This window comes from Felis catus, chromosome D2, assembly GCF_018350175.1.
Source record: "Felis catus isolate Fca126 chromosome D2, F.catus_Fca126_mat1.0, whole genome shotgun sequence".
NCBI lineage: Eukaryota > Metazoa > Chordata > Mammalia > Carnivora > Felidae > Felis > Felis catus.
The window spans coordinates 71974604-72000359 of record NC_058378.1 but is presented as its reverse complement, the minus strand read 5'-3'; the positions used below and the strand labels follow the sequence as shown (position 1 = coordinate 72000359).

Here is a 25756-nt window from a genome sequence, read left to right as displayed (position 1 = left end):
AATTATTCGCCCTAAAAATGGAATGAAATTCTAACACATGCTACAATATGGATGAACCTTGAAGACATTATGCTAAGGAACGTAAGCTAGCCATAAAAGTTCATACACTTTATGATTCCACTTATATGAGGTACCTAGATTAGTCAAACTCATAGAAACAGAAAATAGAAGGTGGTTGTCAGGGGCTGAGGGAGGGAGGTACGGAGAGGTATTTTTTAATAGATATGGAGTTTGGGAAGATGAGAAAGTTCTGCAGATGCTTGGTGTTAACTGAGGCACTTACCAACACTGAACTCTACATTTAAAAATGGTAAAAATGGTAAATTTTATGTTATGTATATTTTACACAATAAAAATATTTAAAAAGAGAAAACAATATTCCTTTCTCACTTAACAAAAAATCCATTCCATGACAAATACCATATGATTTCACTCATGTGTAGAATTTAAGAAACAAAACAAATAAGCAAAGGGAGAAAGAGAGAGAGAGATGCAAATCAAAAAACAGTCTTTAATTATGGAGAACAAATGGATGGTTACCAGAGGAAATGGGGGTGGGGGATGGGTTCAATAGGTGATGGGGATTAAGGAGCGCACTTGTGATGAGCACAGGGTGATGTATGGAACTATTGAATCACTATATTGTACATTTGAAACTAATGTAACACTGCACGTTAACTAACTGGAATTAAAATAAGAAAAAAATAATGTACACTTCTAGCATTTTATACTGGCTAATAAACCAAATAAAAACTTATAACACAATTAGTACAGGTTTGGAGTTTAAATTCCATAGCCAATATAAAAAAAATTAAAGGTCAATCACCACAAAATAACATATAATGCAAAAAAAAAACCCATATAACAGAAAAGTTCCTTTTTACTTGCCAAATGAAATAGATCTGTAAGATGAAAATAATTTGAAATAGTTGTTATTCTTAAAAACAAAACTTTCTTCCAAACACTATTATTATAATAGACATAAACAAAATTATAATAGATTCTTACTAGACTGCAAGTAACTATAACCATAAATTCATAATCTCCCTATTTCAACCAAGAAATAAAAATTGTATAAAATAATAAAATTTTGTTATTTCCACCAGTTAATGCTGAGGTCACTAAGACTATATGGGGAATGTGGATCAAGATAAAATTTACCGAAAAATCAGGAAATCAACATCATAAAAAGATGGTGAGGGGCACCTGGGTGGCTCAGTCGATTAAGTGTCCAACTGGGCTCACAGGTCATGATCTCACAGTTCATAAGTACGAGCCCCACTTTAGGCTCAGATCCTCTGTCTCCCTCTCTCTACCCCTCCCCTTCTCAAAAATAAGTAAACATTAAAAAAAATTAAAGATGGTGAAAGTTACTTCAGGCCTCTAGGCTATTACACATGGAAGAGGAGTTAGAAACATAATATTTTTAAAGAAATATTAGTTTACCACTTACCAACAGGCTTTTCACAAACAAGGCCATCTGCCATAGATGTACAAGGATTAGCTTTTAGGCCTGCCACTGCAGCCTTTTCTAGATAGGCACAGAACCCAGAATCATTTGGTTCACCAGGAAGCCACTGTAATGTTGTGTTTGTAAAAGGAGACATGTCTTCCCATCCCCAGTAGGATATATTGATCTTGCGCAAGCCTACCCAAGGTGATACTTTCTGTAAACAACAACAAAAAGAACATTAAAAAACAAGTTGCATATAAAAATGCCACCATTTTCCGCAGCAAATGGTTCATCATCATTAAAAATTACATCTAAAAACATATAGAACTGCTTTTCTAATGACCAGGGGTAATTAACAATTCCAGCACATTTTGGAGAAAGATATAGAAAGAACCCCATTTTTAAAACATAGATTTTGTGCTCAAACTACATGACTAGGGCCAATTATTTAGCCCTTGTGAACCTCAGTTTCCTCTTCTACAAAGTGAAAAAATACATGTCTGATATAAATACCTACCTGATAAGGCAAGATCACTACAAAGTTAACATACTGCTGCAGCTACTGCTGTTACTGCTACTGCTGCCATTACTGCTCCTACTGTTGCCAATTTAATCAGTCATGGAGGTAAGAACCTAAAGCGAAGTTGCCATTACATGCACAGTGAGAAAACGGGAAACAAAACTAACAAACTACATGTAGAGGTGAATGGAAACTTCGTAACATGTTCACAAAAGAACTCAGAAGAATAACCGCCTCTCTCCTGGCTTAGATTCTACTGGTACATCAGGACTTTCATGTAATTTTAGATGAAGTTATGGGTCAGTAGGAACCAACCAGGCACTGGGGTTCACTACAGCAGACTTGGAGCTAGGGTCAGCAGCAAAGTCATGTGCTCACTTCACTCTCCTTCCCCTTTGCAGAAGTTATCTCTCACCATGCTTCACTGCCCTGCATAGGCTTGGGGGCGGGATGATGAAGGTAATGTGAAACTGTCCTTTCTGATTTCTGTGCTTCTCCCAAGTGCTAGAATCTCTTACCTAGATTCCCTAGTTCTTGTAAAGGTATTTTTGTATATGAATGGTTCAAACCAATGTTCTATGGGGGAACAAGTGCTGGGAATTTCCATTCTGTCATCTTGCTGACATTATTCCTAAACACTTATACCTTAATATACATAATATATTTATTTTCTAAGTTACTAAGTTAATAATATTATATTACAGTGTGAGGTGACTTCAAAACTCCACATCATCCTTTTTACAGTGTGGACCGTCAGGGTAGATAAAAATATGTATCTGCATTTGAGTGTTTAACAATATGCAAATAAGATGTAGATATATAGGTATAGATAGATATAAATATATAGATATCTCTCGTGTTTACTCTAAATATGCTGTATAAATGGTCCTAGAGAACTTATAAAGATAGCTACAGACCTAGAAACTTTCAAAGCGTATAAACATAATAAATTTCACATAGTAAATACTCAACAAATTATTTCTCAGATACAATTAAAATATCCTATGCATATTCATTATGACAGTCGATCTCCTACCACCTAGTAGAGTACTCCACACATAGTAGGTAGCCAATAAATTTTGTTAACCAAAGTTCATCAGAACAGGTATGGTTATTTTCCACCATCCAATTGCTGAGACAGAGATAGTGTTTAATAAATGTTTCCAATTATAAAAATACACATGCTACTTTGTCTTGCGATCACCATAGATTTCACACATTATTCTGAAAGATATTTTGATAACAAAAAAGCTATGACATTTTTACAGTTCTTGATAATAACAGCAGGAGTCAATCCAGCATAGATATTTCAGATTAATGATTGTGCTTCACGTTACAGCGACTCTGTCTACGTTTCCAACTATCTGTAGGAAAGACAAGTCATTTAAAGTAAAATATTACTCCCTAACTCATCATGATAAGAATCTGAGAGGAAGAGGAAAGAAACAGAAAAATGAAGCCGTTGATAAAACATTGAAAGTAACTATTACCCAGTAAATGAACTGGACAGGCAGTTGAAAATAGAAGACAAATTATAACATTATGAAAATTTACTAAAGCACATCATAAATCACTGCAACATTTCATTAGCCATTTCCGATAAGTAAATGATTATTTGACCCAGAATATTTCTTTCAATTGCCTGAATTTGTCTGTCTTTATTTGCCAAGGGAGGGTTATCTAAGTGTATACAAGTGGAATGACTCAGGATATAACTCATTTTACATAAAGGTATGCTTAATGGAATGTCAACTTGCAGAAGCTTCTACCTTTGCAACGCTGCTAAAGCTCAGCTTTCTAATGAAACAAAACCTTCTTCTATTCTAGAGTGCACTAGTCCACAAACTCTCAAATCTATGTTCACCACACAGCCAAAGTAACTGTTAGTACAATCTTTATGATTTATAGCAACAAGCAAGAAAATTGAGGAACACAAGAAACCTTGAAATGCGCAACTTCTGAACTTACACATTTCAAGATTGTAGTGTAAAAACTAAAAATATTACATTTTAAACAAGGAAAAAAAGCAACAGAGTTCTAATGCGGAATACTAGGACTTTCTAAAACTCAAAGACTGTGGATCTACCACTAATAAGCTCTTTATAAGCGACAGAATACAGAACTAATTTCCAAACGTTATTTGTAATTGTCCCCCAATTTTGTGATTAAAGAAATAAAGCCCCTGGTATCACAAGAATATAACAGATCTTAATTTATGTTATATGCTCCATACAATTAAAAAAAATTTACACATATACCTTTTCACATTTTTCTAAAAATTTTTTTTAACTAATTGGTGTCTCTCTTACACGAAACCACATACATCTTACCTTCAGGATGTTAGGCTGGTAGCTCTTAAAACAAAGAAAAGAAAAAAAAAAAACCATAGGTGTTTCTCTTGCCTCCTTAGAAATATCTTCATGTGCTGGCCAACTCAACATCCTCCAGAAGTCAGCTAGGGCATTACTCTAGGAAACTCCTTAAGACCACATCACTAATTAGATATACACTCTCTTTCTTCATATATCCCATTTGCAACTATCATTATAATTATCACAATACAGTATAATTGTGTTTGTCTTCCTCACCAGTAAAATCTTTGAGAACAGTGATGGTCTTTTAATTTCTATTCTCAGCAAGCCGTAGATTGCCAAATACATTGAAGGTGCTCAATAAACATGTACTAAATGAATGAATACTGGCCCATTCTTCACAGAAAAACAGCTACAATTCACACAAAAATGATTTCACATATCAATCTGCATACAAATTTGGTAAGTTTTTTCTTTATTCTATTACTATCAAGCATATGATAAATGACAGCTAACAAATATACTGTGATATCCATTTCAAAATTTTGAATATTTATAAAAACCAGTGATACAATTAATTTAACCATTTTATTAAAGCGTGGAGCAGGGCTTTGGCTCAACAATTAGAAACTCACATTAATAAGTTAAATCATCTGGTATTGATACTCATAAGAAGTATACATTCTGATATCACCAAAAATGTAGGCAGTAACAGTGAAGTGATGTCCATAAAAAAATTTCAAAGGTGAGTGTCGTTAGGTCCCCTTAATTTTTGTAACATTTATGAAAACTGTTCTTATATCATGCTTTAAACACCAGATATATATTCCTCTGTTATGAGTAAAAATAAAATCAGTTACCCATTCTTCATCATAAATCAGGAATGATCTGAAGAGATTAAAGGTCTTAATACAACTATCCAGGGCGGTGGGGCCAGCATGGCAAGGAGAATTTATCATTCACCATGGAAAAATTAAAATACTCTGGGGCATATCCTTTTCCACAATTAATATAAGTATTAACTATTCATCGAATAAACTCATTTAGATACCTACGAATTCTAAATAATGATTTCTAGAAATAGTAGTAACAGCAGCAGTCCAAACAGTGATACCAAAATAACAACCCTTAAAATGCAAACAATAATGATAATTACTGCAAACACTCAATTAAATTTATACTCTTTACATGCATTATCTCACTTTTTTTTTCACAATAAACATGCAAAGTAGCTATGATTATTACCCCTGTTACAGGGCTGGAGAGATTAACTTGCTACTAAGCTTTAAAGATAAGCAGTATGTCCAATTCCATGCTCTACATCACTTTGATAATACTGTCCTCAATGCTTCTTTAAAATCAGCTATACTAAGAAAACATTATGTATTTCTATGGCAAGTAATTGGTAACATTTGCTCTAAAATAGTTTCAAGCCAAAATTGTCTCCTCTGTCCTCTCTGGAGTGGAGTTCTGGAGTATCAATAAGGTATTTGTCCAAATAAAAGCCATAATTGAAGGTCAAAATAAAGCTGTTGAAATCTGGTGTAATACAGTTTCACACATTCGTGAGTAACAGATGTATTAGAGACACACATCCATTATTTGTATAGAAATTATGCCACTTTGTGCATTATTTACCATAGGGTGTGTATGTATATGTATGTATATATTTATCTTCAACAGTAGGCCAAAACTAATACAAGTTTCAGATTTAAGGTATATATTATTGTTTAGTCTTATCACTTACTTGATCTCTTTTGAGTTGTAATTTTATTTTTGAAACAAAATGCAGAAAGCTTCTATGATGCTATGACAGTTTATATTAGTATATTTCAATTAAGCACATGAACTAAATAAAGTTTCTCATAACTAGATTTAGTAAATTATTTCCAAATCTCCTTACATAATCTACTCTTCCCAAGAGTAGAAAATAAATACTGTAAATTCCTATTAGAAATGTCTTATAAAATAATATCTTGATACAATTTTCAAAGAAATACTCAATTTTTTACAGAAATATCCTCCATAAAACTCCCTGAAATATTGAAACTGTTTCTAAGTGTTGTATGTTCCAATATCTTCCACATACTTTACAAACTGGTTTTTGTCCTGCTAACCTTTATTGCATTATTTCAAGCAAATCTACACCTAGAAAATCGCATAATTCAAAAACCCAACTCACAACACACATACACATTCACAGAAAAATACATATAACCAATGTGTTGGGTCTAGTGTTTTAATTATAAGGGACATCTCAAATTATGAAGTAATTACACTTCAAAACAAATTCTTAAATTTTATGCACATGTATTTTAAGTATATTTATTCATATGAAATGACTTCTTGGTAAGAAATGCAGTGGTTTACTGTGTAAAACCAAGATGTGTAATTTAGAAAACTTTATTCCCAAATACATATACAGAATAAGTCCACTGCTAATTGATTTTTTCAGTCAGTTCCACTTTTACTTCCAAGATTTAGTAAAAATAATTTATTTAGAAGCAAAAAGAATGAACCATTGCTAGTAAGTATAGGACTTTCTGCATATTTCCATAATATAAACAAGAGTTATTACCTGTTGTGTATACTTCTGTATTTCATCCAGAACAAATTCTACTTCTTTTGAGGTTGTTAATGAAGCAAGATTTCCACTAAGATTATAGCAATAAAGTTTTGCATTGTCATAGCTTTCTCTACTGGAATTGATTCTAAGACAAGCATCACCAATATGATTCCATCCTTCTCCACAAAGATGAGCTAGTCAAAAAAAATTATATCTTATTTTTAGATTATCAAAAAGCATTTATATTTTTCAGTTATTTTAGAATTCTAAATACAATTTCTATATTTGTTTAAACAACTTTTAATGATAAAAATTTTAAATATATCAATATAATTTAGAAAACAAAACTTATCTAATAGTTTGGTGGAAAAGAAGAACAGAATTAGGAAATTTTTTTCTTTAATTCTTAAGCACAATATAAGCTATAGCTCTATAATATCTGTTAAAATGTGTTGACTGTTTGCAGGGTTTTTTAGTGTACTGGCATACGGTATGTTAACTAGTAAAATCACTACTGTATTTACATCCCCGGGCCCAGCTTACGTTATACAAGATCACTTTAAAGAAAAATAACCAGCATATAACAAGCAAATTCAAAGTTATTCCTCTTTTCCAAATCTAATTTCCACAGTTCAGGTATACTATTTTAATATAAGTTGGGTTCTTTGATTCTTTAATTATAAGTGTGGAGAGAGAAGTATCATTTATGTTTAATAAAGAAGCTATAATCTTTGCTTTTTATTTATTTATTTTTAATGTTTATTTATTTTTGACAGAGAGAGACAGAATGTGAGCAAGCAAAGGGCAGAGAAAGAGGGAGACACAGAATCCGAAGCAGGCTCCATGCTCTGAGCTGTCAGCACAGATCCCAACACGGGGCTCGAACTCAAACCGCGAGATTGTGACCTGAGCTGAAGTCAGATGCTTGACTGACTGAGCCACCCAGGCATCCCATAATCTTTGCTTTTCGATGTTTATTTTTAAACAGGTATGCAGGTCTTTCTAACATTTAAACACACTATTCAATAATAGTGGTTGATCCTTATAATACAAGTTGAACTTAAAAGAGTGCCTATTGTCTAAACCGTATTTATAAACACATTATAAAGTTATGCTCTGGCATAACTAATTAAGACTGAAGTGCTTCATTAAAACACTGATCTATAAAGTTTGACTACATTTTAGTTTCCATACCATATTACATATATCAGTGCCTTCCGCCCTTTCAGCTTTAGATGGATTAGTACAAATTTTATGGAATTGTTCTAAAGCTGCAATTCTCAAACATTTGGTCTCAAGACCCCCCCTTTTTTTCTTAAAAATTATTGAGGACCTCACAGATCTTTTCTGTAGGGATTTTTTTATCTATTGGCTTTGATCATATTAAAAATTAAAACTGACCATTTAAAAATATATTTATCTATTCACCTAAAATTGGAATTTAAAAATGCATTACAAACATAGTCTTCCATCTCTTGGGGTGTTTTTGCCTTTATGCTATATACAGGCCCAAAGGACATGTATCATCAAATTCTCTCCCTGAGGGACAGCAGCCGACAGTTTAGGACAATGGCATGAAAAAAATTAAGATGGCCTGATGAATGAATAGAGGGATGGATAGACAGAACAGGGATAGAGCAGAGCAAAATGTTCATTGTAGAATCTAGGGTAAGGGTAATGGGTCGGTGTCCTCTTACCATTCTTTCCAGTTTTCTATATGTTTGAAGATTTTCATAATAAAATATTGGGAGAGAATCATTTCAACTTAAAATAAATAGTGTATTTTATTTTACAAGAATTACAGTATCCAAAACAAACAAAAATTAAAAATAGTGTAGCTGCTGTATATTTTTGCAAATCTCTTTAATGTTGGTTTAATACAAGACAATTGTATTCTCATATCTACTTCTCCAATCTATTAGATTCATGCCTTTAGAAAACTCCAGAGTAAACCCATGACAGAATGAGAATTTAAAAAGCAAATAATATTTTAGTATTACTAGTTTTGACCTCATGGACCCTCTCAAAGAGTCCATAAACAGGGGCCTCCTGTTCTTTAATAACTGCTGTCTTACTGAATTGGGTACCATGGACAGTACCTAGAACACAGTAATCTCTCAATAAACTATAACTGTCATTTAATAAGATTGTTTATAATACTTTTATTTTCTTTTTCAGGCTACACCTATAGCAATCTACCTTGTCTTCTGGAATCCAAAGTACCTAATTACTTCAAGGAAGCAATGCAAAAGCTTTGTTCAGTTATGGCTTTTTTTTTTTTTTTTAACCTTACTGAATCAAGGAAGGATTTAAATTTCTTTTGCATGTCTCCTTTTGTGACAAATACCTAGGTGAAAAATCATACAAATGCACACAAATACATGTGTCTTTGAGACTAAACTAAAGTATAGGGCTGACCCAAATGTTTTTATGGTTTAGGCTTTTATAGTATTGAGCATCAACTCAGCTTCAGAGTTAAATGAGAAGCAGTAAATTTTTAAAATGCGTTTAGTGAGATAAATACAAATTTCCGAGTTTATATGAGATCAATGAAAAAATGCAATTCACAAATGTTCCTAGAAAAGTGCAACAGGGGGCGCCTGGGCGGCTCAGTCAGTTAAATGTCCGACTTTGGCTCAGGTCATGATCTCACAGTCGAGTTCAAGCCCCATGTCGGGCTCTGTGCTGACAGCTCAGAGCCTGGAGCCTGCTGCAAATTCTGTGTACTCTCTCGCTCTGCCCTTCCCCCACTCATCCCTGTCTCTGTCTCTCAAGAATAAATAAACGTTTAAAAAAAATTTTTTTGGGGCGCCTGGGTGGCGCAGTCGGTTAAGCCGCCGACTTCAGCCAGGTCACGATCTCGCGGTCCGTGAGTTCGAGCCCCACGTTGGGCTCTGGGCTGATGGCTCAGAGCCTGGAGCCTGTTTCCGATTCTGTGTCTCCCTCTCTCTCTGCCCCTCTCCCGTTCATGCTCTGTCTCTCTCTGTCCCAAAAATAAATAAATGTTAAAAAAAAAAAATTTTAAAAAAAAATTTTTTTAAGTGCAACAGTATAGACAGCATCCTCTATTTACAGCATTCACTTCCTTGAGACCAGCATAGGGAAAAACAAACTATACCTAGTTGGTTGCTTAGTAAATATGAATGTAGAACACAGGAAATTAGTTTATAATGCATTTTATATTGTATTTGTTGTATGGTATTTATTATTCTCCACAGAAATAGCCTGGCCAAGTGGAGCCCTTACACCAAATCAAAACTCTTTCCTGGGCAATGTATAGATAACCACTTATTTTTCCAAACTTCCACTGGCAATCAAATTCTCTTCTTCTTAAAGCAATATTCCTTTAAACATATACATTTATCTGTGTTGTCAGCACAGAGACCAAGATGGGGCTTGAACTCACGAACCGTGATTATGACCTGACCAAAATCAAGAGTCAGACACTTAACTGACTAAGTCACCCAGTTGCCCCTTGTGTCCAAGATTTTTAAAACAACATTGTAAGCATTTTTACTGATCTACATGTTGATTTTAGCATTTAACACTCAGATATCAATGCTACTTTCAAGTTTCGTATCACCTCACTATTGCTTCTCAAAACCTGGCAGTTCATTAATATTCTCTAATTTTTTCAAAGTGAACACACACATGCATGTATCCTGTTTAAAAACTTTAAATGTCAGTATATAAACAAAACCTAAAATTTACATAAACATTCTAGAATCTTAATGGTACTTTTGAAGGCAATCTATTTTTTATTTTATTACATAAACTTCCAAGCATGACATAAATCCTATGATGGAATTTTCAAGGACGTTTTAGAATTACGTAAGTTAGAAATTTTTCTCTGAAAAATATAACAAAACAATCAAAAACCATGGAATACAGAAAAGCAAAACACTGAACTGAAATAAAACACCCAGTTAATAGTTACATCTGCCATTTACAAACCATGCAACTTTGAACAAGTCCCTAAACAATATATGTCTCACTTACCTGTATAACAAGAAGATGGAACTGGTTTAAGTATCTATATTACTTTTTGATTTTCTAATTTTATCTTTTATATTTAAAAGGAAGAGTACTCAGTGTTTACTAAGAAGAATGATATGTGTAAAAAATAAATTAAAATTGCTTTTTTTAATGGACTTTGTTCTGGTTTACATAACTTAGATTCTCATTAAATCATACAAAACTTATTATAAATGTTATAATTTATAATAAAAAGTAGTAAAAATAGTTCCCAGAATTTCAAAGATAAGAAGCAAATCAAATAGATCAAATGTTAACATTTATTAAAATCTGGATATTAGCCTGAGTGCTTATTATTTTCTATATTTTTAAGACAGAATTTTTTAAAATTAAAAAAAAGATTCTGATCAAGTCAATAGTATTATTATAATAAATAGAGAAATCATGAACATCTTAAAGAACTGGAAGGAAACATACAAATTATTTTTATGGAAACAATGCTATTATTACTCCAATATCATCATTTATTTGAAACTGGAATGTCTTAGTAAATGCTCTTTACTGTAATGGTATTCATCTGTAGGCTATAAAATTCATTTACCGAACTGAAATCTTTACCTGGTAAAGCCTGGCATTCTTGCTGTCGCTGATCCCACTGGCAATTCAAGTTGAGCGAACAGCTTTTACAGCTGGTAAGTTTGTTACAAATCTGCTCATTTCTCACATGACATTTGGTATAGTTTTTCACGGACTAGAAAGTTAAGAGATAAAGCATGTTATTTTTTACCTCTGTATAGCAATGATTTTTAAATGTCAATGTATATATAAATCACCACGTGAATTTTAAAGTTCAGATTTCTGGGGTGCCTGGGTGGCTCAGTGGGTTGAGAGTCTGGCTTCGGCTCAGGTCATGATCTCGCGGTCTGTGAGTTCGAGCCCCGCGTCCGGCTCTGTGCTGACGGCTCAGAGCCTGGAGCCTGCTTTGGATTCTGTCTCCCTCGCTCTCTGCCCCTCCCCCGCTCATGCTCTGTCTCTGTCTCTCTCAAAAATAAATAAACATTAAAAAAATAAAAATTTTAATTTCAGATTTCTAACCCCAAATCCAATTCTACTGAATCAGAATCTCTCTTACTCATTTCTTTAAACTATAACTGCTGGAACTAGAATATATGCTTATTGGAAATAATTTACAATTTCCACAATCTGAAACAAAAACCATCAAATGAAAACCTACTCTATTAAATCTGATAACAAGCTTCCAATTCAATAAATAAGGTCAATGCAGAGTCATTTTTCTTAATGATCACATGGAACAAAATTCTAGTTGTAATAAAACTATCATGCAATAAGTAGAAATGATAAGTAGTAAAAATTGAAGAGATGATAAACATAAATTATTTTCTCAATAACTCAAACTAATGTTACTCTCACAGACACTAAATAATAATTTTGGTCAACTGACATTTCTCCTGTATCTGTCATGTTTCTTTTATGGTGACCGCAAAGAAGCTCAAGTTACACTTTGATCAATCCTACTATACAGCGTAATCATATGTCAACTAAATTCCAGTATGAAGAGATTAAAGATTAAAGGTCAAAAAAGAAAAAAATGGGCAACATAGGAACTCTGCAGGTAGTTCCCTACACACAACAAGGTTCAGATACTTCATATGATAGTATTAATATGATAAAAATTTTTGGCTCAATTCTTTCCATGACTCTTGAGAAAAACCACAAGGGACTTTAATGCTGCATCTGTGCTCCACTTCAATCTTCATACATACATACACACACACACACACACACACACACACACACACACACACACACAAATACCTCAAGCTTTCTAACAGAGCTAAATATTTCTTTTCAGTCAATAAAGTTAACAGTTAAAATTTACTTATAACTATCCCACATATAAAAAATGGTTAAAGCAGGGTGCCTGGGTGGTGTAGTCTGTTAAGGGTCAGCCTCTTTTGCTTTCGGCTCAGGTCATGATCTCATAGGTTCATGAGATCCAGCCCTGTACTAGGCTCTGTACTGACAGCACAGAGCCTGCTTGGGATTCTCTCTCCCTCTTTCTCTGCCTCTCCCCAGCTCATTCTCATTTTCTCTCTCTCTTTCTCTCTCTCTCTCTCTCTCTCTCTCTCTCTCTCTCTCTCTCTCTGTCTCTCTCTCTCTCTGTCTGTCTCTCAAACAAATAAACTTTAAAAATGTTTGAAGCAACTTTTATCATCTTAGACAATTTAAATGTCACCCACCAAACATTTATTTATAAACTAGGGTCATTTCCCATGTAAAATACATTGCAGTCACCTCCATTCCAGAGGTGTTAATTTCTGTAGAGCAAATTACATATACTATAAGGTAACAGATAAAAAGTAACTAAGTAGTAATTAATGTTCAGCTTTATTCGTCCTAAGAAAATCAGAGAAGCTATTTTTTATGTTTTTAATGTTTTTATTTATTTTTGAGAGAGTCTGAGTGGAGGAGGGGCAGAGAGAGAGGGAGACAGAGGATCTGAAGCGGGATCCGGCACCCAGGGCAGCAAGGCCAATGTGGGGCTCTAACTCACGAACCAGGAGATCATGACCCAAAGTGAAGTCCAATACTCAACTGACTGAGCCACCCAGGTGCCCATATTTTTTTTAAATCTCAAATTATTTAACCACCACATTTTCATTCAGAACATATATACTTTTTATTGTTACTTTTTCTAATTCGTAGCTTTGTTTTCATACGGAATATAAATCTTAGCACTATTCTATATGATAGAATATAGTCTGAAACATTTTTCAGCTAACTGAAAAGAAAAACAATTACTTGAATCATCTGGTAAATAGAATAACCTATAAAAATGACAGAATGACAGAACAACTGAATAAAAGGAAGAATAACTATTTCATGCCGGTCTTCAGACTAACAATGGCATCGTTAGAGTCACCTTCCAAATAACTGTACTGCTCTTCATTACAAACAGTATATTCATTTGCTGGCACTGAACCAATATAATAGATGAAATCACACACAGGGCCAATTTAATCAATGATGAAAGAAAGCTGACTGTTATTCTGAAACATGGCTGGTATTTTTTGGCCTAACAAACCAGATAAACAATCAGGATATTTGAGCTGTTAGTGCACAAAGTATGCAAGATGAAGTAAATATGACTAAATAATGAAATGGGGTATCAATGGACATCATTACACTAAAATCTCACAGACCTTTCTGTAACCATTAGCATTTGGTTTAGCTTAATCACCAGACATCTTTATAAAACCGTCTAAAAGGCATTACATCAAAGTCTAAATTACAAGTGAGTACCATCTGCTCGCTTATACTATCACACCCAGTGCTTTCCTTATTAACATAGCATTCTAAAAAATAAAATATAAACTAACAGGTCACTTTATGAAAAGACTACTTGATAGCAATTTGCATAACACAATTTTTGAGATCGTGTATTTTCATTTAGCGTAAATGTCTAAACACAATGTCCAAACCCAGGGCCGTCCAACAAAGCTTGAAACACAATATGCTTGCAATTTTTATTTAATAACATTCTCTTTTATTCCCTTATGCCCATACTTTATTTTACTTAACTCCTATATCCACATTACTCACTAAAATAACCCCCATTAGATGAATATTAATACAAATATAAAAAAATAATTCAAATTTTCAAAGCAGAGTCATACCATACTAACATTAAAACTCAAATAAAATTGAAGTATATCTGTTATCAAACCAACTCATATTCCTGGTAAGTATATACCAACACAATATGTATGAAAAAAAGGTTTCAGTCAGGTAAGTCAATAACTGAAAAGTTTCCTCCATTTTAATTTTTGAATGTTATTTTAGAATAGAATCATAAAGCAAATATTTTGAAATATGACTATATACTGAGGAAAATTTTTTGATGATACGATAAAAATTTGTCACTTAGTTTTCAAACTCCCTTTTCTTTACCTTTTACGTCTGCATGCTATCTTAAAAAACAGGTCAATACTTTTGGTGATTAATAAAAATTCAGAAAAAGAAGTATGTTATATTTAGTTGAAAATTTGTAAGCACATTATATAGTTATTTTAGCTGTATCCCAGTAAGAGAATCTTTAGTCCTACTACACACAGTTTTTAATCCCTTAATCTTATACTTGTTAATAATTTTTAAAATTTTTCTTTCAATTTGTTGACGTCTTCTTCAAAACTTGGGACATTTTGATTCTACCCCCTTAAAAGGTTAATTTTTGCTGCTTTTAATCCATTTTCATCTACCAAAAACGTTAATTTTATAATTTTTTCCAGTTGTCTACCAAAGTACGGTTTCTCAAACTCATCACTATTGACACTTTGAGCCAGATAATTGTTTTTGGTGGGAGAGTTCATGCATTACAGAATGTTAACAGCAACCCTTGACTCTATTAGATGCCACTTGTGACAACCAAAAATGTCTACACACGTTGCCAAATATCGCTTAAGGCACAAACTGCCTCTGGTTGAGGACCACTGACCTAAAGACAGATAAAAGGCAACTACCCTTGTCAACCTCAGGTTAAACTTAAATACAAAGCATGTAAACAAAACATCAGACCACACCACTCTTGTGCATGTGCATGTCTGACAAGAATCCTATGGAAATAATTTTTATACTCATATACTTATTTTTATACTTATTACCTATACAATCCTACGTCGATCAACACAGAAGACTACATTTATAATTACAGTCTTTTTTTAATTTTTATTTATTTTGCGGGGGGGGGGGGCGGAGAGAGATGGAAACAAAGGATCTGAGGCGGGCTCTGTGCTGACAGCAGAGAGCCCAACACGGGGCTCAAACCCACAAACCATGATCATGACCTGAGCTGAAGTCGGACGCTTCACCGACTGAGCCACACAGGTGCCCCTATAGTTTATTTTTAAAAGACATAGGAGGAAGTAAAAGTTCCTGAAATCAAAACAGAATCTGACAAATTTTAGCAAGAAACTAGAGTCAATTTACAACACAACACAGCAGTGATTCCCTACACACTTCCTAAGTGTGTTGATGCGCAAAGTGCTTTCGGTACCAAATGGTAGGCTAATGATTAGAAATTAGAAATGGTAAGAAATGATTAGAAAGCAGCCATGTTAGCTACATCACCATTTACCCATAAATACTAACCACACTGCAGTTACTGTTTGCTGAAATACACTTCTTCTCGTCACACCACTGGCACCCGTTTGTATTGGCAGTGCAGCTGGCACAATCCGCGTATCTGTAACATCGGTCATCAGGAGCAGCTGCGACGCAAATGGGAGACAAACACATCAGGATGAGAAAGGAAATGTCACACTTCTCAATTCACACATTTTTAATGTTTAAGAATCACTAAGACTTTTTACAACATAAATATGGCCATCACCATCAAAATAACTTCTTCAACATGAAGGTAACTTTGTAGTTTAATTGTATTTACAAGTTTTGAGATACCTGCCACTCTCATTTTAATTATTCAATCCACCAAGATCCTACAGCCATTTAAAATTTATCCATTATGGAGGAGGAAAAAGACTTACAGGTATTTTACTAGAAAAAAGCATTACTAACATTTAAAAGAAACATTATAATAAATACACATTGTTTATCATTCTTCATAAAGATATTTAGAGACATCTGAGTTATCACAGACTAACAAAACTTTCTAATGTATTAGAAAATACATTGCTAATTATAGCATGAAAAAATGCATAAAACCCCACCCATCTGAAGAAAACTGGACAATTTTTATCCAAATCATTTATTCATAAATATTTACTAGTAATGTTTTGCATTTTATTTATTTATTCAATAGTTTATAAAAAGTATTAAACTAAAACATTAGTCATCAAAATTCTAGAAAATCTTTGAGACCTGTGGTTGGCTTGGCAATATTAAAGAAGAAAAAAACTACCAAATACAGAATAAATTATTTCACTTTATTTCTTAGAAACACAGTATTTTGATTTTTTTAAAATGTTTGTTCATTTTTTGAGACAGAGAGAGCATAAGAGGAGGAGGGGCAGAAAGAGAGGGAGACACAGAATCTGAAGCAGGCTCCAGGCTCTGAGCTGTCAACACAGAGCCCGACACAGGGCTTGAACCCAGAAACTATGAGATCATGACCTGAGCTGAAGTCAGACGCTTAACCGACTGAGCTACCTAGGCACCCCAATAACACAATATTTCTTAGAGTATACTTTATTTATTTTTTAATGTTTATTTATTTTTGAGAAAGAGAGAAAGAGAGAGAGACAGATCATGAGCAGGGGAGGGTCAGAGAGAAATGGAGACACAGAATCTGAAGTAGGCTCTAAGCTCTGAGCTGTCAGCACAGAGCCAGACATGGGGCTCGAACTCACAACTGCAAGATCATGACCTGAGCCAAAGTCAAGAGCCAGATGCTTAACTGGTTGGAGCTACCCAGGCACCCCAGTTTTCAGCATTTTAAGGCACATGAACTCGACAAGAAGCATGGTGGGGAAGATGGGCACCTATGTAACTCCAACACTAGCCTGAGAGCTGTGTTAAGGCAGCAATGTAAAGGAAGTCCAGGTGGGCAAAGGGAAGGGAAATGTTTATCCCACTGAAACAATTCATGAAGGAGGTTGACATTTTTTTTAATATTTATTCATCTTTGAAAGACAGAGACAGAGCATGAGTGGGGGAGCAGCAGAGAAAGAAGGAGACACAGAATCCAAAGCAGGCTCCAGGCTCTGAGCTGTCGGCACAGAGCCCGACCCGGGGCTTGAGCTCACGAACTGTGAGATCATGACCTGAGCCAAAGTTGGACGTTTAACTGACTGAGCCAGCCAGGTGCCCCAGAAAGAGTATACTTTAAAATATTTTTTACTTATATAGTTAAATAGTACATACACATATATGACCAGGTTACTCATAAAATTTTATATGTGTAATAATACATATAGAATTAAAAAGAGAAATCTAAAAAGGGCTAATAAAAAAAATTAAATTATTAAGCATTGCTACATTCAAACATGAAAATTCTTAATTAAAGGATTATGAATTTTTAATTTCTAAAAGCTATAGGTAATTTTTTTGGAAATAGAAATTATCTTTTGTTTGTTTGTTTGTATAATTTATTTTATTTTTTTAAATTTACATCCAAGTTAGCATATAGTGCAACAATGATTTCAGGAGTAGATTCCTTAATGCCCCTTACCCATTTAGCCCATCTGGTTGTTCTCTATATTTAAGAGTCTCTTATGTTTCCAACCCCCTCTCCATTTTAAGTTATAAGTAATGCTTATAAGCAAAATGGATTACAACTTCTAGCCAAGTAAAGAAGCTTTATGCCAGAGGGGAGGGAAAAAAAAAAAAACTTTACCTGTTTTAGGAGGGCATTTTGCTCTAAGGATATTATTAGTATTCCCAGATTCCCAAGATTCACAGTGATTTTTATTCCAAATACATTTTATTCCTGGACCAGCATTCTTACAAAGTTCTTCATCTCTGAAAGCCTTGCAGTTTGGAGGCTTGTAAACAAGGATATCATTAAGGAGTACACTAGAAAATCCTCCAAATATATACATGGACCTATTAAAAAAACAGAATATTAAAGAAACAATATTAAGAAAACTCTAATGAATTAGTTTCAAAAATAAATTTAAGTATACATTTTGCATTTCATCAAGGAAGCAATTATTTTAGAAATAGAAAGTGCTATTCATGGATAGATACACTTTAGAACTGCTATCTAGAATTATAATTTTTGAATTCTGACAGTGAATTTAGATATTAGGTACAGAGTCTTTCTTACAGTATTTTACCATCCTCTTATAAAATAGTAGGACCAAGAGTAAAATAATCAAAAATATATTCAAAATTTTAATTTGGAAAGGAAAATCCAGACAATTATTAAATTAATTCAACTACCAGTGACAAAGAAGTTTGACATGCCTTCAAAAGAGCATCATTTTAACTTCAATTAATTTAATTTCAATATTATTAACATAATAAATGGAAAAAGATCAGAAAATACTTCAGTAGTATCTTTTATTACTTAGAAAGTAAAATAAAAGTCAATATAACACAATATTTCAACAAAGAAGGGTGGGGTGTTATGTGTAAACTCTGAATTTCATTTGTTACTATTTTGAAAGCCAACTGATACCAATTACAGAGTTTCATTGTGGTTAACTTCTACCTGCTTTTAGTATCATATTGAAGAAGTTTTACAAAATTAGAGTAAGGTGGTGATAAAATGAACTTACAAGAATGTCATTATGAATTACAAATTTTAAGCTAATGAATGAGCTGGTATAGTTTCCTGCCACATGACCAAATTTTGCTATAGAAATAGAAAAATAATACTAACCTAAAGGAAGAAAGTAACTTAATGCTCGTCCCATCCCAAATCTCAAGGGATATAAAGATAGTAAATCCCAGAGAGGTAAAGGGACTTGTCAAAAATCATGCATTTAATGACAGAACTAAAATGAGAATCTAATTCTTCTCCCTTTCCTTGTCAAAAGTCATGCATTTAATGACAGAACTAAAATGAGAACCTAATTCTTCACCCTTTCCTTGCTCTCCTTGTTAGAAATATGGGGCTATCCTTTCTATCATTTTAGTTTGATCTTTTTAAAAGAAGTCATTCACTGTCTGATCTCTACTAAAAGGAAAGAAGGCAGGATGAATTTTTTAAAAGTATCTGAAGTTTTATCTCAGCACTCTTTCTTCGTGCCCCTTTCCCTTAAATATATTTGAACACAAAAGAATAAAGGATATGGTTAACAAACCAAAATGTACTCCATGGTAGACTAGGGATACCTAATGCCATTAAGTACAAATAATATTTCCTTTCAAATAGTAACAGAATATGTGGATAGTATGACTGATAAATATATGCCTTTTACCCATTAATGACAACTGCAGAGTGTCCAAATCTGTTGACATCTCTATGAAGATTTGGTTTCGGTAATATTTTCCATTCATCACAAGCTAGAAAAAAAGAGAATGGCAAAAAAAAATGAAATAAAACAATAAATTAAGACAAATATTATAAAATAATCATTGGTCAAATTAAAGACACAATAATTACAATTAGGAAGCCTTTCATTAATTTGCCATGACCTACAATTTAGTATCATAACTCAACTAACATCATTCCTTAAGTAAAAATAACTTCTACATAAAATTCCCACAAATAAATTTAAGTGTATGAGAACAGCAAAAATGAAAGGAAAGAATGAGGTTAACTTTACATTGGAGGATAATTCCAAAGACATATCTTCATTAAACAAACCGAGGTTCATATAGTAAATTACATGAATTGTCAATACTAAATAAACCTATTAGAAAGTTAAATTACTAAGTCAAATTGTATATGCATGCTTATTACAAAATTAAATGAAATATATAATATTCAGTGAAATCCCTAAAAACAGAATCATCAAAAGAAAATATTTAAATCATTTCAACCATCTGATATTTCAAAATAATAGTGTTCATTTTATGTAAAATAAAGTAACTTCTGTTGTAAAAAAGAATAGGAAAAAAAACCTAAATAATTCATGAGCTACATAAAAAAATATGGGAAAATGGTTAAAGAAAACTGTGTATTATTGCAATATAACCTAGCCTCAAGCTAACATAGCTTTTGAGATGTTAAGTGATTTCGTTTTCAGTGACATTCTCGGGACAGTGTTTTAGATTTCATCTTCTTAGACATGACATATCTAAAGGCAGACATTGATATTTAATAAAAGTACATACATGTAAAAAGCTTTTAAAAACAAATTTTATTTTTAGGTAGTATAGAAGCCTTTTTGGAACGAGAAAATAAAATACAGTTAGTTGTAAAAGTTAAAGTTGTAATAAATTGTTTTCCTATTTATGTAATTATGTCTATAACACTAGGAATAAAAGAATAATTTGGTTTTATTTTAATGTTACTACTAATTAAGATCAAAGAAGTTAGAAAAAACAAAATCAAAGTTTAGAAAATGAAACTAGAAGACTAAGAGCAATAACCTACATCTTGAATTGTATGTCCCAAAGTCTATTCCAAAGAACATAAATCCTCCCCACAAAAGAGGGTATTCTTTAGTTTGTATAATCTGTCTATAGTTCACAAAATACATCTGCTTATTATATACTCTCAAAAGACAAAGTAGACATAGAGAAGTCTAACTATACCTAACACAGTGTTTTCCCAATATTATATCCACAGAAGCACTTTTCATGTAATACTTTTCACATTAATATTCCCAAGAGCCAATGCTCCCAATATCACATTTTGGGAAATACTATTAAAGAGGCCTATATATAGGATTAATATTCTGCCAATTTTACATGTTCATTTAAGAAGGATGCTTACATGTGTATAGTACTATAAAACTTCCAAAGTGCATTCATGTACATAATTTAAAATTATCTTTATAAGAATCCAGTGAAGTTGACTGAGCAAGTATTATAAGTTGGAAATGAAAAATTAGATCTAGGAAAAGTTAAGCAATTTGCTTAAGGCCCAGTTGATTACCTCTGATTTTCTATAAATTATGTCTACAAATACTTGATATTTAAAAGTGTACTTGTAGCAAATTCTGAAAGATTGCTCCCATTTGGAAAGAAAGGGTGACCTGTAAAATGCACAGGCTTTGAGAAAGAAAGAGATGGAAATGTTAGAGACAGCTAATAAGTTAGGACAGATAGATTTCAATAATTCCACCCAACCCCAACACTCGCGCACACACACACAGACACACATACACACACAGCAAGTGATTTACAAATTGTATTATTTGTAGAATTCCAACAACAGAATTAGAAACCTGAATATGCTTCAAAGAAATGAAACAAAAAAGAGTCAGATCAAAGAGAAAGACTGCCAGATACTAGTTTGTAACAAAAATCTTCAAAGAAGAATCTTTAAGATCATTTGGAAGCATCTGGAGTGTAGAAAATAAAGTGACCCAACAATCTGAGCTTACCTATATCTAAAGGATAAGTAGGGGCACCTATGTGGCTCGGTTGGTTAAGCATCTGACTTTGGCTCAAGTCATGATCTCGTGGTTGTGAGTTCAAGCCCCCTGTGGGGGCTCTGCGCTGACACCTCAGAGCCTGGAGCCTGCTTCAGATTCTGTGTCTCCCTCTGTTTCTGCCTCTCCCTCCCTCCCTCCTTCCTCCTTCTTCTTCTTCATTTTAACCATGCCATGGCATTCCATATTATGATTATACCAAAACACATTTGTCCTTTTAAAGGTCATATAGACTTTTTCTTTTTCAGATTTTTTCCTACCACAAGTCATGTTGGTTTTGGCTCATTGTTACACACGTTTTCTTTTGCACGTTTTGAGAGTTTCTCCAGGTAGACTTCTAAAAGGAAAATTACTAAGTTTAAACAAAGACACAAGTGCAATTTTACTAGGTTTTGCCAATTTACTCCCCAAAGTAGGTGCACTGACTCAAATTCACACCAGCAGTGCATGGTGGCTCTTCTTATCACATTTTTTCCGTTATTTATCTCTCTCAGACTTTTAAATTTTTACCAATCAGATAATGGTTTCATTTTTTTTTTCTAGTTACTGGTGAGATGGAGCATCTTTTCTTTCACATTAATAGGTCATTTGTTTTCACTCTTCTATAAAATCACTGTTCAAGCCTTTGCCCATTTTTCTATTTGAGTTTTGTTCTGGGTTTTTTAATAAATATTTTATTTTTAAATAATCTCTATACCCAGCATGGGGCTCGAGCTTATAACCCCAAGATCAAGAGATGCATGCTCTTCCAACTGAGCCAGTTCAGGTGCCCCAAGATTTTTGTTTTTTAAATAATTTTAACAATTCTTTATTAAATGTCCTAAATATAAATCCTTTGTTGATTATATGCACTAATATATACTCTCCTCTGGCTGTGATTCGCCTTTCCATGTAGTTTATGGAGTCTGATTTTACAAAAGTTTATATATAAACTAGGTCAAATTTACCATTTCTTCATGATTTACTTTTTATTCTTAACTCAAGATTTTACAGATAATCTCCAATTTTCTTCTAAAGGTTGGATGCACAGTTTCTCTTTTACCATTTTGATCTTCAATCCATTTGGAATTTATTTTCGAATATATTCCAGGGATCTAGTTCAATTTTTCCCACATATCATATTTCCCAGATCTTTCTATGTATTAACATATACCAATCTTCCCAGAACCATTATTTTAACATTTACGCCTGACCCACTAATTTGTGACTTACCTAGTTTCTGTACTGCTGTGTTATGTTCTTATTTTGCTTGTTTTTAACCAAACATATGAATACGCAAACGATAAAGGTCAAATAATCCCACAAGGTTTATCACAAAAACTCTCATGCTCATATCTTCCCAATGTCTACTCCTGAATCACAGAGGTAAGCACTTTGAAGTCTAAATAAAAAACTAGACAATATGTTTTTATATTTATCTTCTTATTCTAAGTGGCATACTTAGTTCTTAATTTCAGATAAACTGACTTTCTTCTTAGAAAGATGAAGATTTAACTCTTATGCAGACAAATACATACATACATCCCACTCCCTCCAACCTCCTCGCATACTTACGATTTTATTTAGACCAATATTCAGGATTTATTGCATATTATTCACAGATGAGCCATACACCATATTATAATTACATTTTATTCTTAAACAACCTTTTATTTTCCCTGCAAATTATTTTTTTGGCTTAGGTTTCTATATATCTGCCGCTAATTCATCCTCAACTCTTTCCTAGATGTGTATACGTTTTTGCAATATTTCCTAATACACCAAGCTACCTAGCAGTTTCATTTACTTTTTGAAGACATCCCTACTAAAACTCCATCTTTCTTCTCCATTTCAAACTTATCTACAGGGCTGCTGCATCATCCTAATGATTCTCTGTACATTTCCTCTCTATTAACTCTATTTCTTGAATTTGAATTTTTATCAATTTTTATGTTTGTGTAATCAAATTCATCAATAGGAGACATCATTCTATAGCTTCCAGTGAAAGTGTACATCGGAAATAAATTTTTGAGATGCTATAATTCTGAAAGTGATTTTATTCCACTGTAGTACTTATATGATTATTTGATTGTGCTTGGAACTCTAACTTGGAAAGCATTTTCAGATATTGAAGGTATTATTCTCCTATCATTGGGCTTCTGGTTTTGCTTTGGTAAGACCCTATACCACTGAGTCCCACAACTTATTAGGACTATTTCTTTTCTCTGTATATAAGCTTTTAGGATCTTCTTTCAATCTCCACTTTTTATGATGGGTTTTGCTGTCAGTCTGTTCTGGGGCTTCATGAAATCTTTCATTCTGAAAACTCATGGACTTGGAGCCTGGATATTTTTCTTGAATTATTCATTTGATAATTTCCTTCTCATCTAAAATTTTCTGTTTTTTATTTTTGCCACCCCAATTAATCAGACGGCAAGTTTTCTGGAATAATCATTTAAATTTTTTATCTTTTATCCTATCTTACATCTGTCCTTTGTTCATAATACTTTTGGAACACTCTCCATTTTATCTTAAAATCTGTAAATTTGTTATACTAATTTTAATTTCAAAAGTCCATTTTTTGTTTTCTGAATGATCTATTTTTAAAAGTCACATTTTTACTTCATAAATGTAACATCTTCTGTCCATAAAGATTGAAGTTATAATCTCCTTCCAGTATTGTATCAATTTCCTTTAATTTACTTTGTCCTATTTGTTTGATATTTTCATCAGATTTAACAGCTTTTTGCAAATGTCTAAATGATAACTCACTGCCCTTCCAAATTTAAGAATGAAGCAAAACAAAACTGTTTGGAAATTTTGTGCTTGGCCAAGACATATTGTTGACTGCTGGAATACTTTTTGTTTGTTTATTGACATATAACTGATATACAACACTAAGTTTACAGTGTACAACATAATGACTTGACATATGTGTATATATAGAGAGAGATAGAGTGAAATGATTAAGCAGTTAGTTTATTAAACATCTATCATCTCACATAGATACCAAAAAAAAGGTATTTTCTTTCCTTAAGAACTCTTAAGATTTACTCTCTTAACAACTTTCATATATGAAAAAGGACTTGCATATATATATATATATATATATATATATATATATATATATATATGGACTTTGCACAAGTGGGACCATTTCAGTTGAATACCTCCAAAGGTCAGTTTTTGTACATGATTTCTCTTGGCTTGACAGACTCTTTAAGGTAAATCCTGCAATTTCCTGCCCAGAAACTATAAACCTGGCTAACAGTGTTCTGGGCCTAAGTAGAAGAAAGAAACTAGAGGTTTCATTCATAAGCATGTATATTTTCACTTAATCCCACTGTTTGCAAAATAGTACTGACACCTTTAGCTATGGTCTGGTACTGGGATCAACATCCACAGAAAGTAATACCTTCTCTTTCAGCAGAGTAGAGGAGGAGCAGATACCCATCTGCACAAGTTGAGGAAGAGGATCTGGGGATTTAACAGCCAGTTGTATAGGTTTTTTGGGTTTGGGGGTCTTTTTTTTATGTTTATTTATTTTTGAGAGAGAGACAGAGAGTGAGCAGGGGAGGGGCAGAGAGAGAGGGAGACACAGAATCCGAAGCAGGCTCCAGGCTCTGAGTTGTCAGCACAAGCCCGAGGAGGGATCGAACCCCCCAACCTCAAGATCATTAGGAAGCAAAGTAAGATGCTCAACCAGTTGAGCCACCCAGGCACCCCGTATAGGTTTTTAATCAAACTTTCTGTTTCAGGCCCACAAGCATACCCCATTTTCAAAAACATTGAAAACTAAAAAAAAAAAAAAAAAAGACATAGCATATGAGAGATAAACAACTCCAACTCCAATCCCAAAGAAATGGAAAGAGTACTGGGAGCTTGTCCAAGACTATGAAACAGTGCGATTTAACTGACCAGACC

At 33.2% G+C, this 25756-nt stretch overlaps 1 protein-coding gene across 4 annotated transcripts in view; it reads right to left on the bottom strand.

The window, feature by feature from the left end:
* The window catches only part of ATRNL1 (attractin like 1), a 774854-nt gene that overhangs the window by 605773 nt on the left and 143325 nt on the right, over positions 1–25756 (bottom strand). For all 4 annotated transcript variants that reach the window (XM_023240973.2, XM_023240974.2, XM_045040724.1 and 1 more), the window contains exons 11-16: positions 19730–19814; positions 18199–18407; positions 15996–16114; positions 11445–11577; positions 6864–7045; positions 1454–1667 (exon numbers count right to left, since the gene is read on the bottom strand). In XM_023240973.2, coding sequence (XP_023096741.2) covers positions 1454–1667; positions 6864–7045; positions 11445–11577; positions 15996–16114; positions 18199–18407; positions 19730–19814 — 942 coding nt within the window. The remainder of the gene's footprint in view (positions 1–1453; positions 1668–6863; positions 7046–11444; positions 11578–15995; positions 16115–18198; positions 18408–19729; positions 19815–25756) is intronic.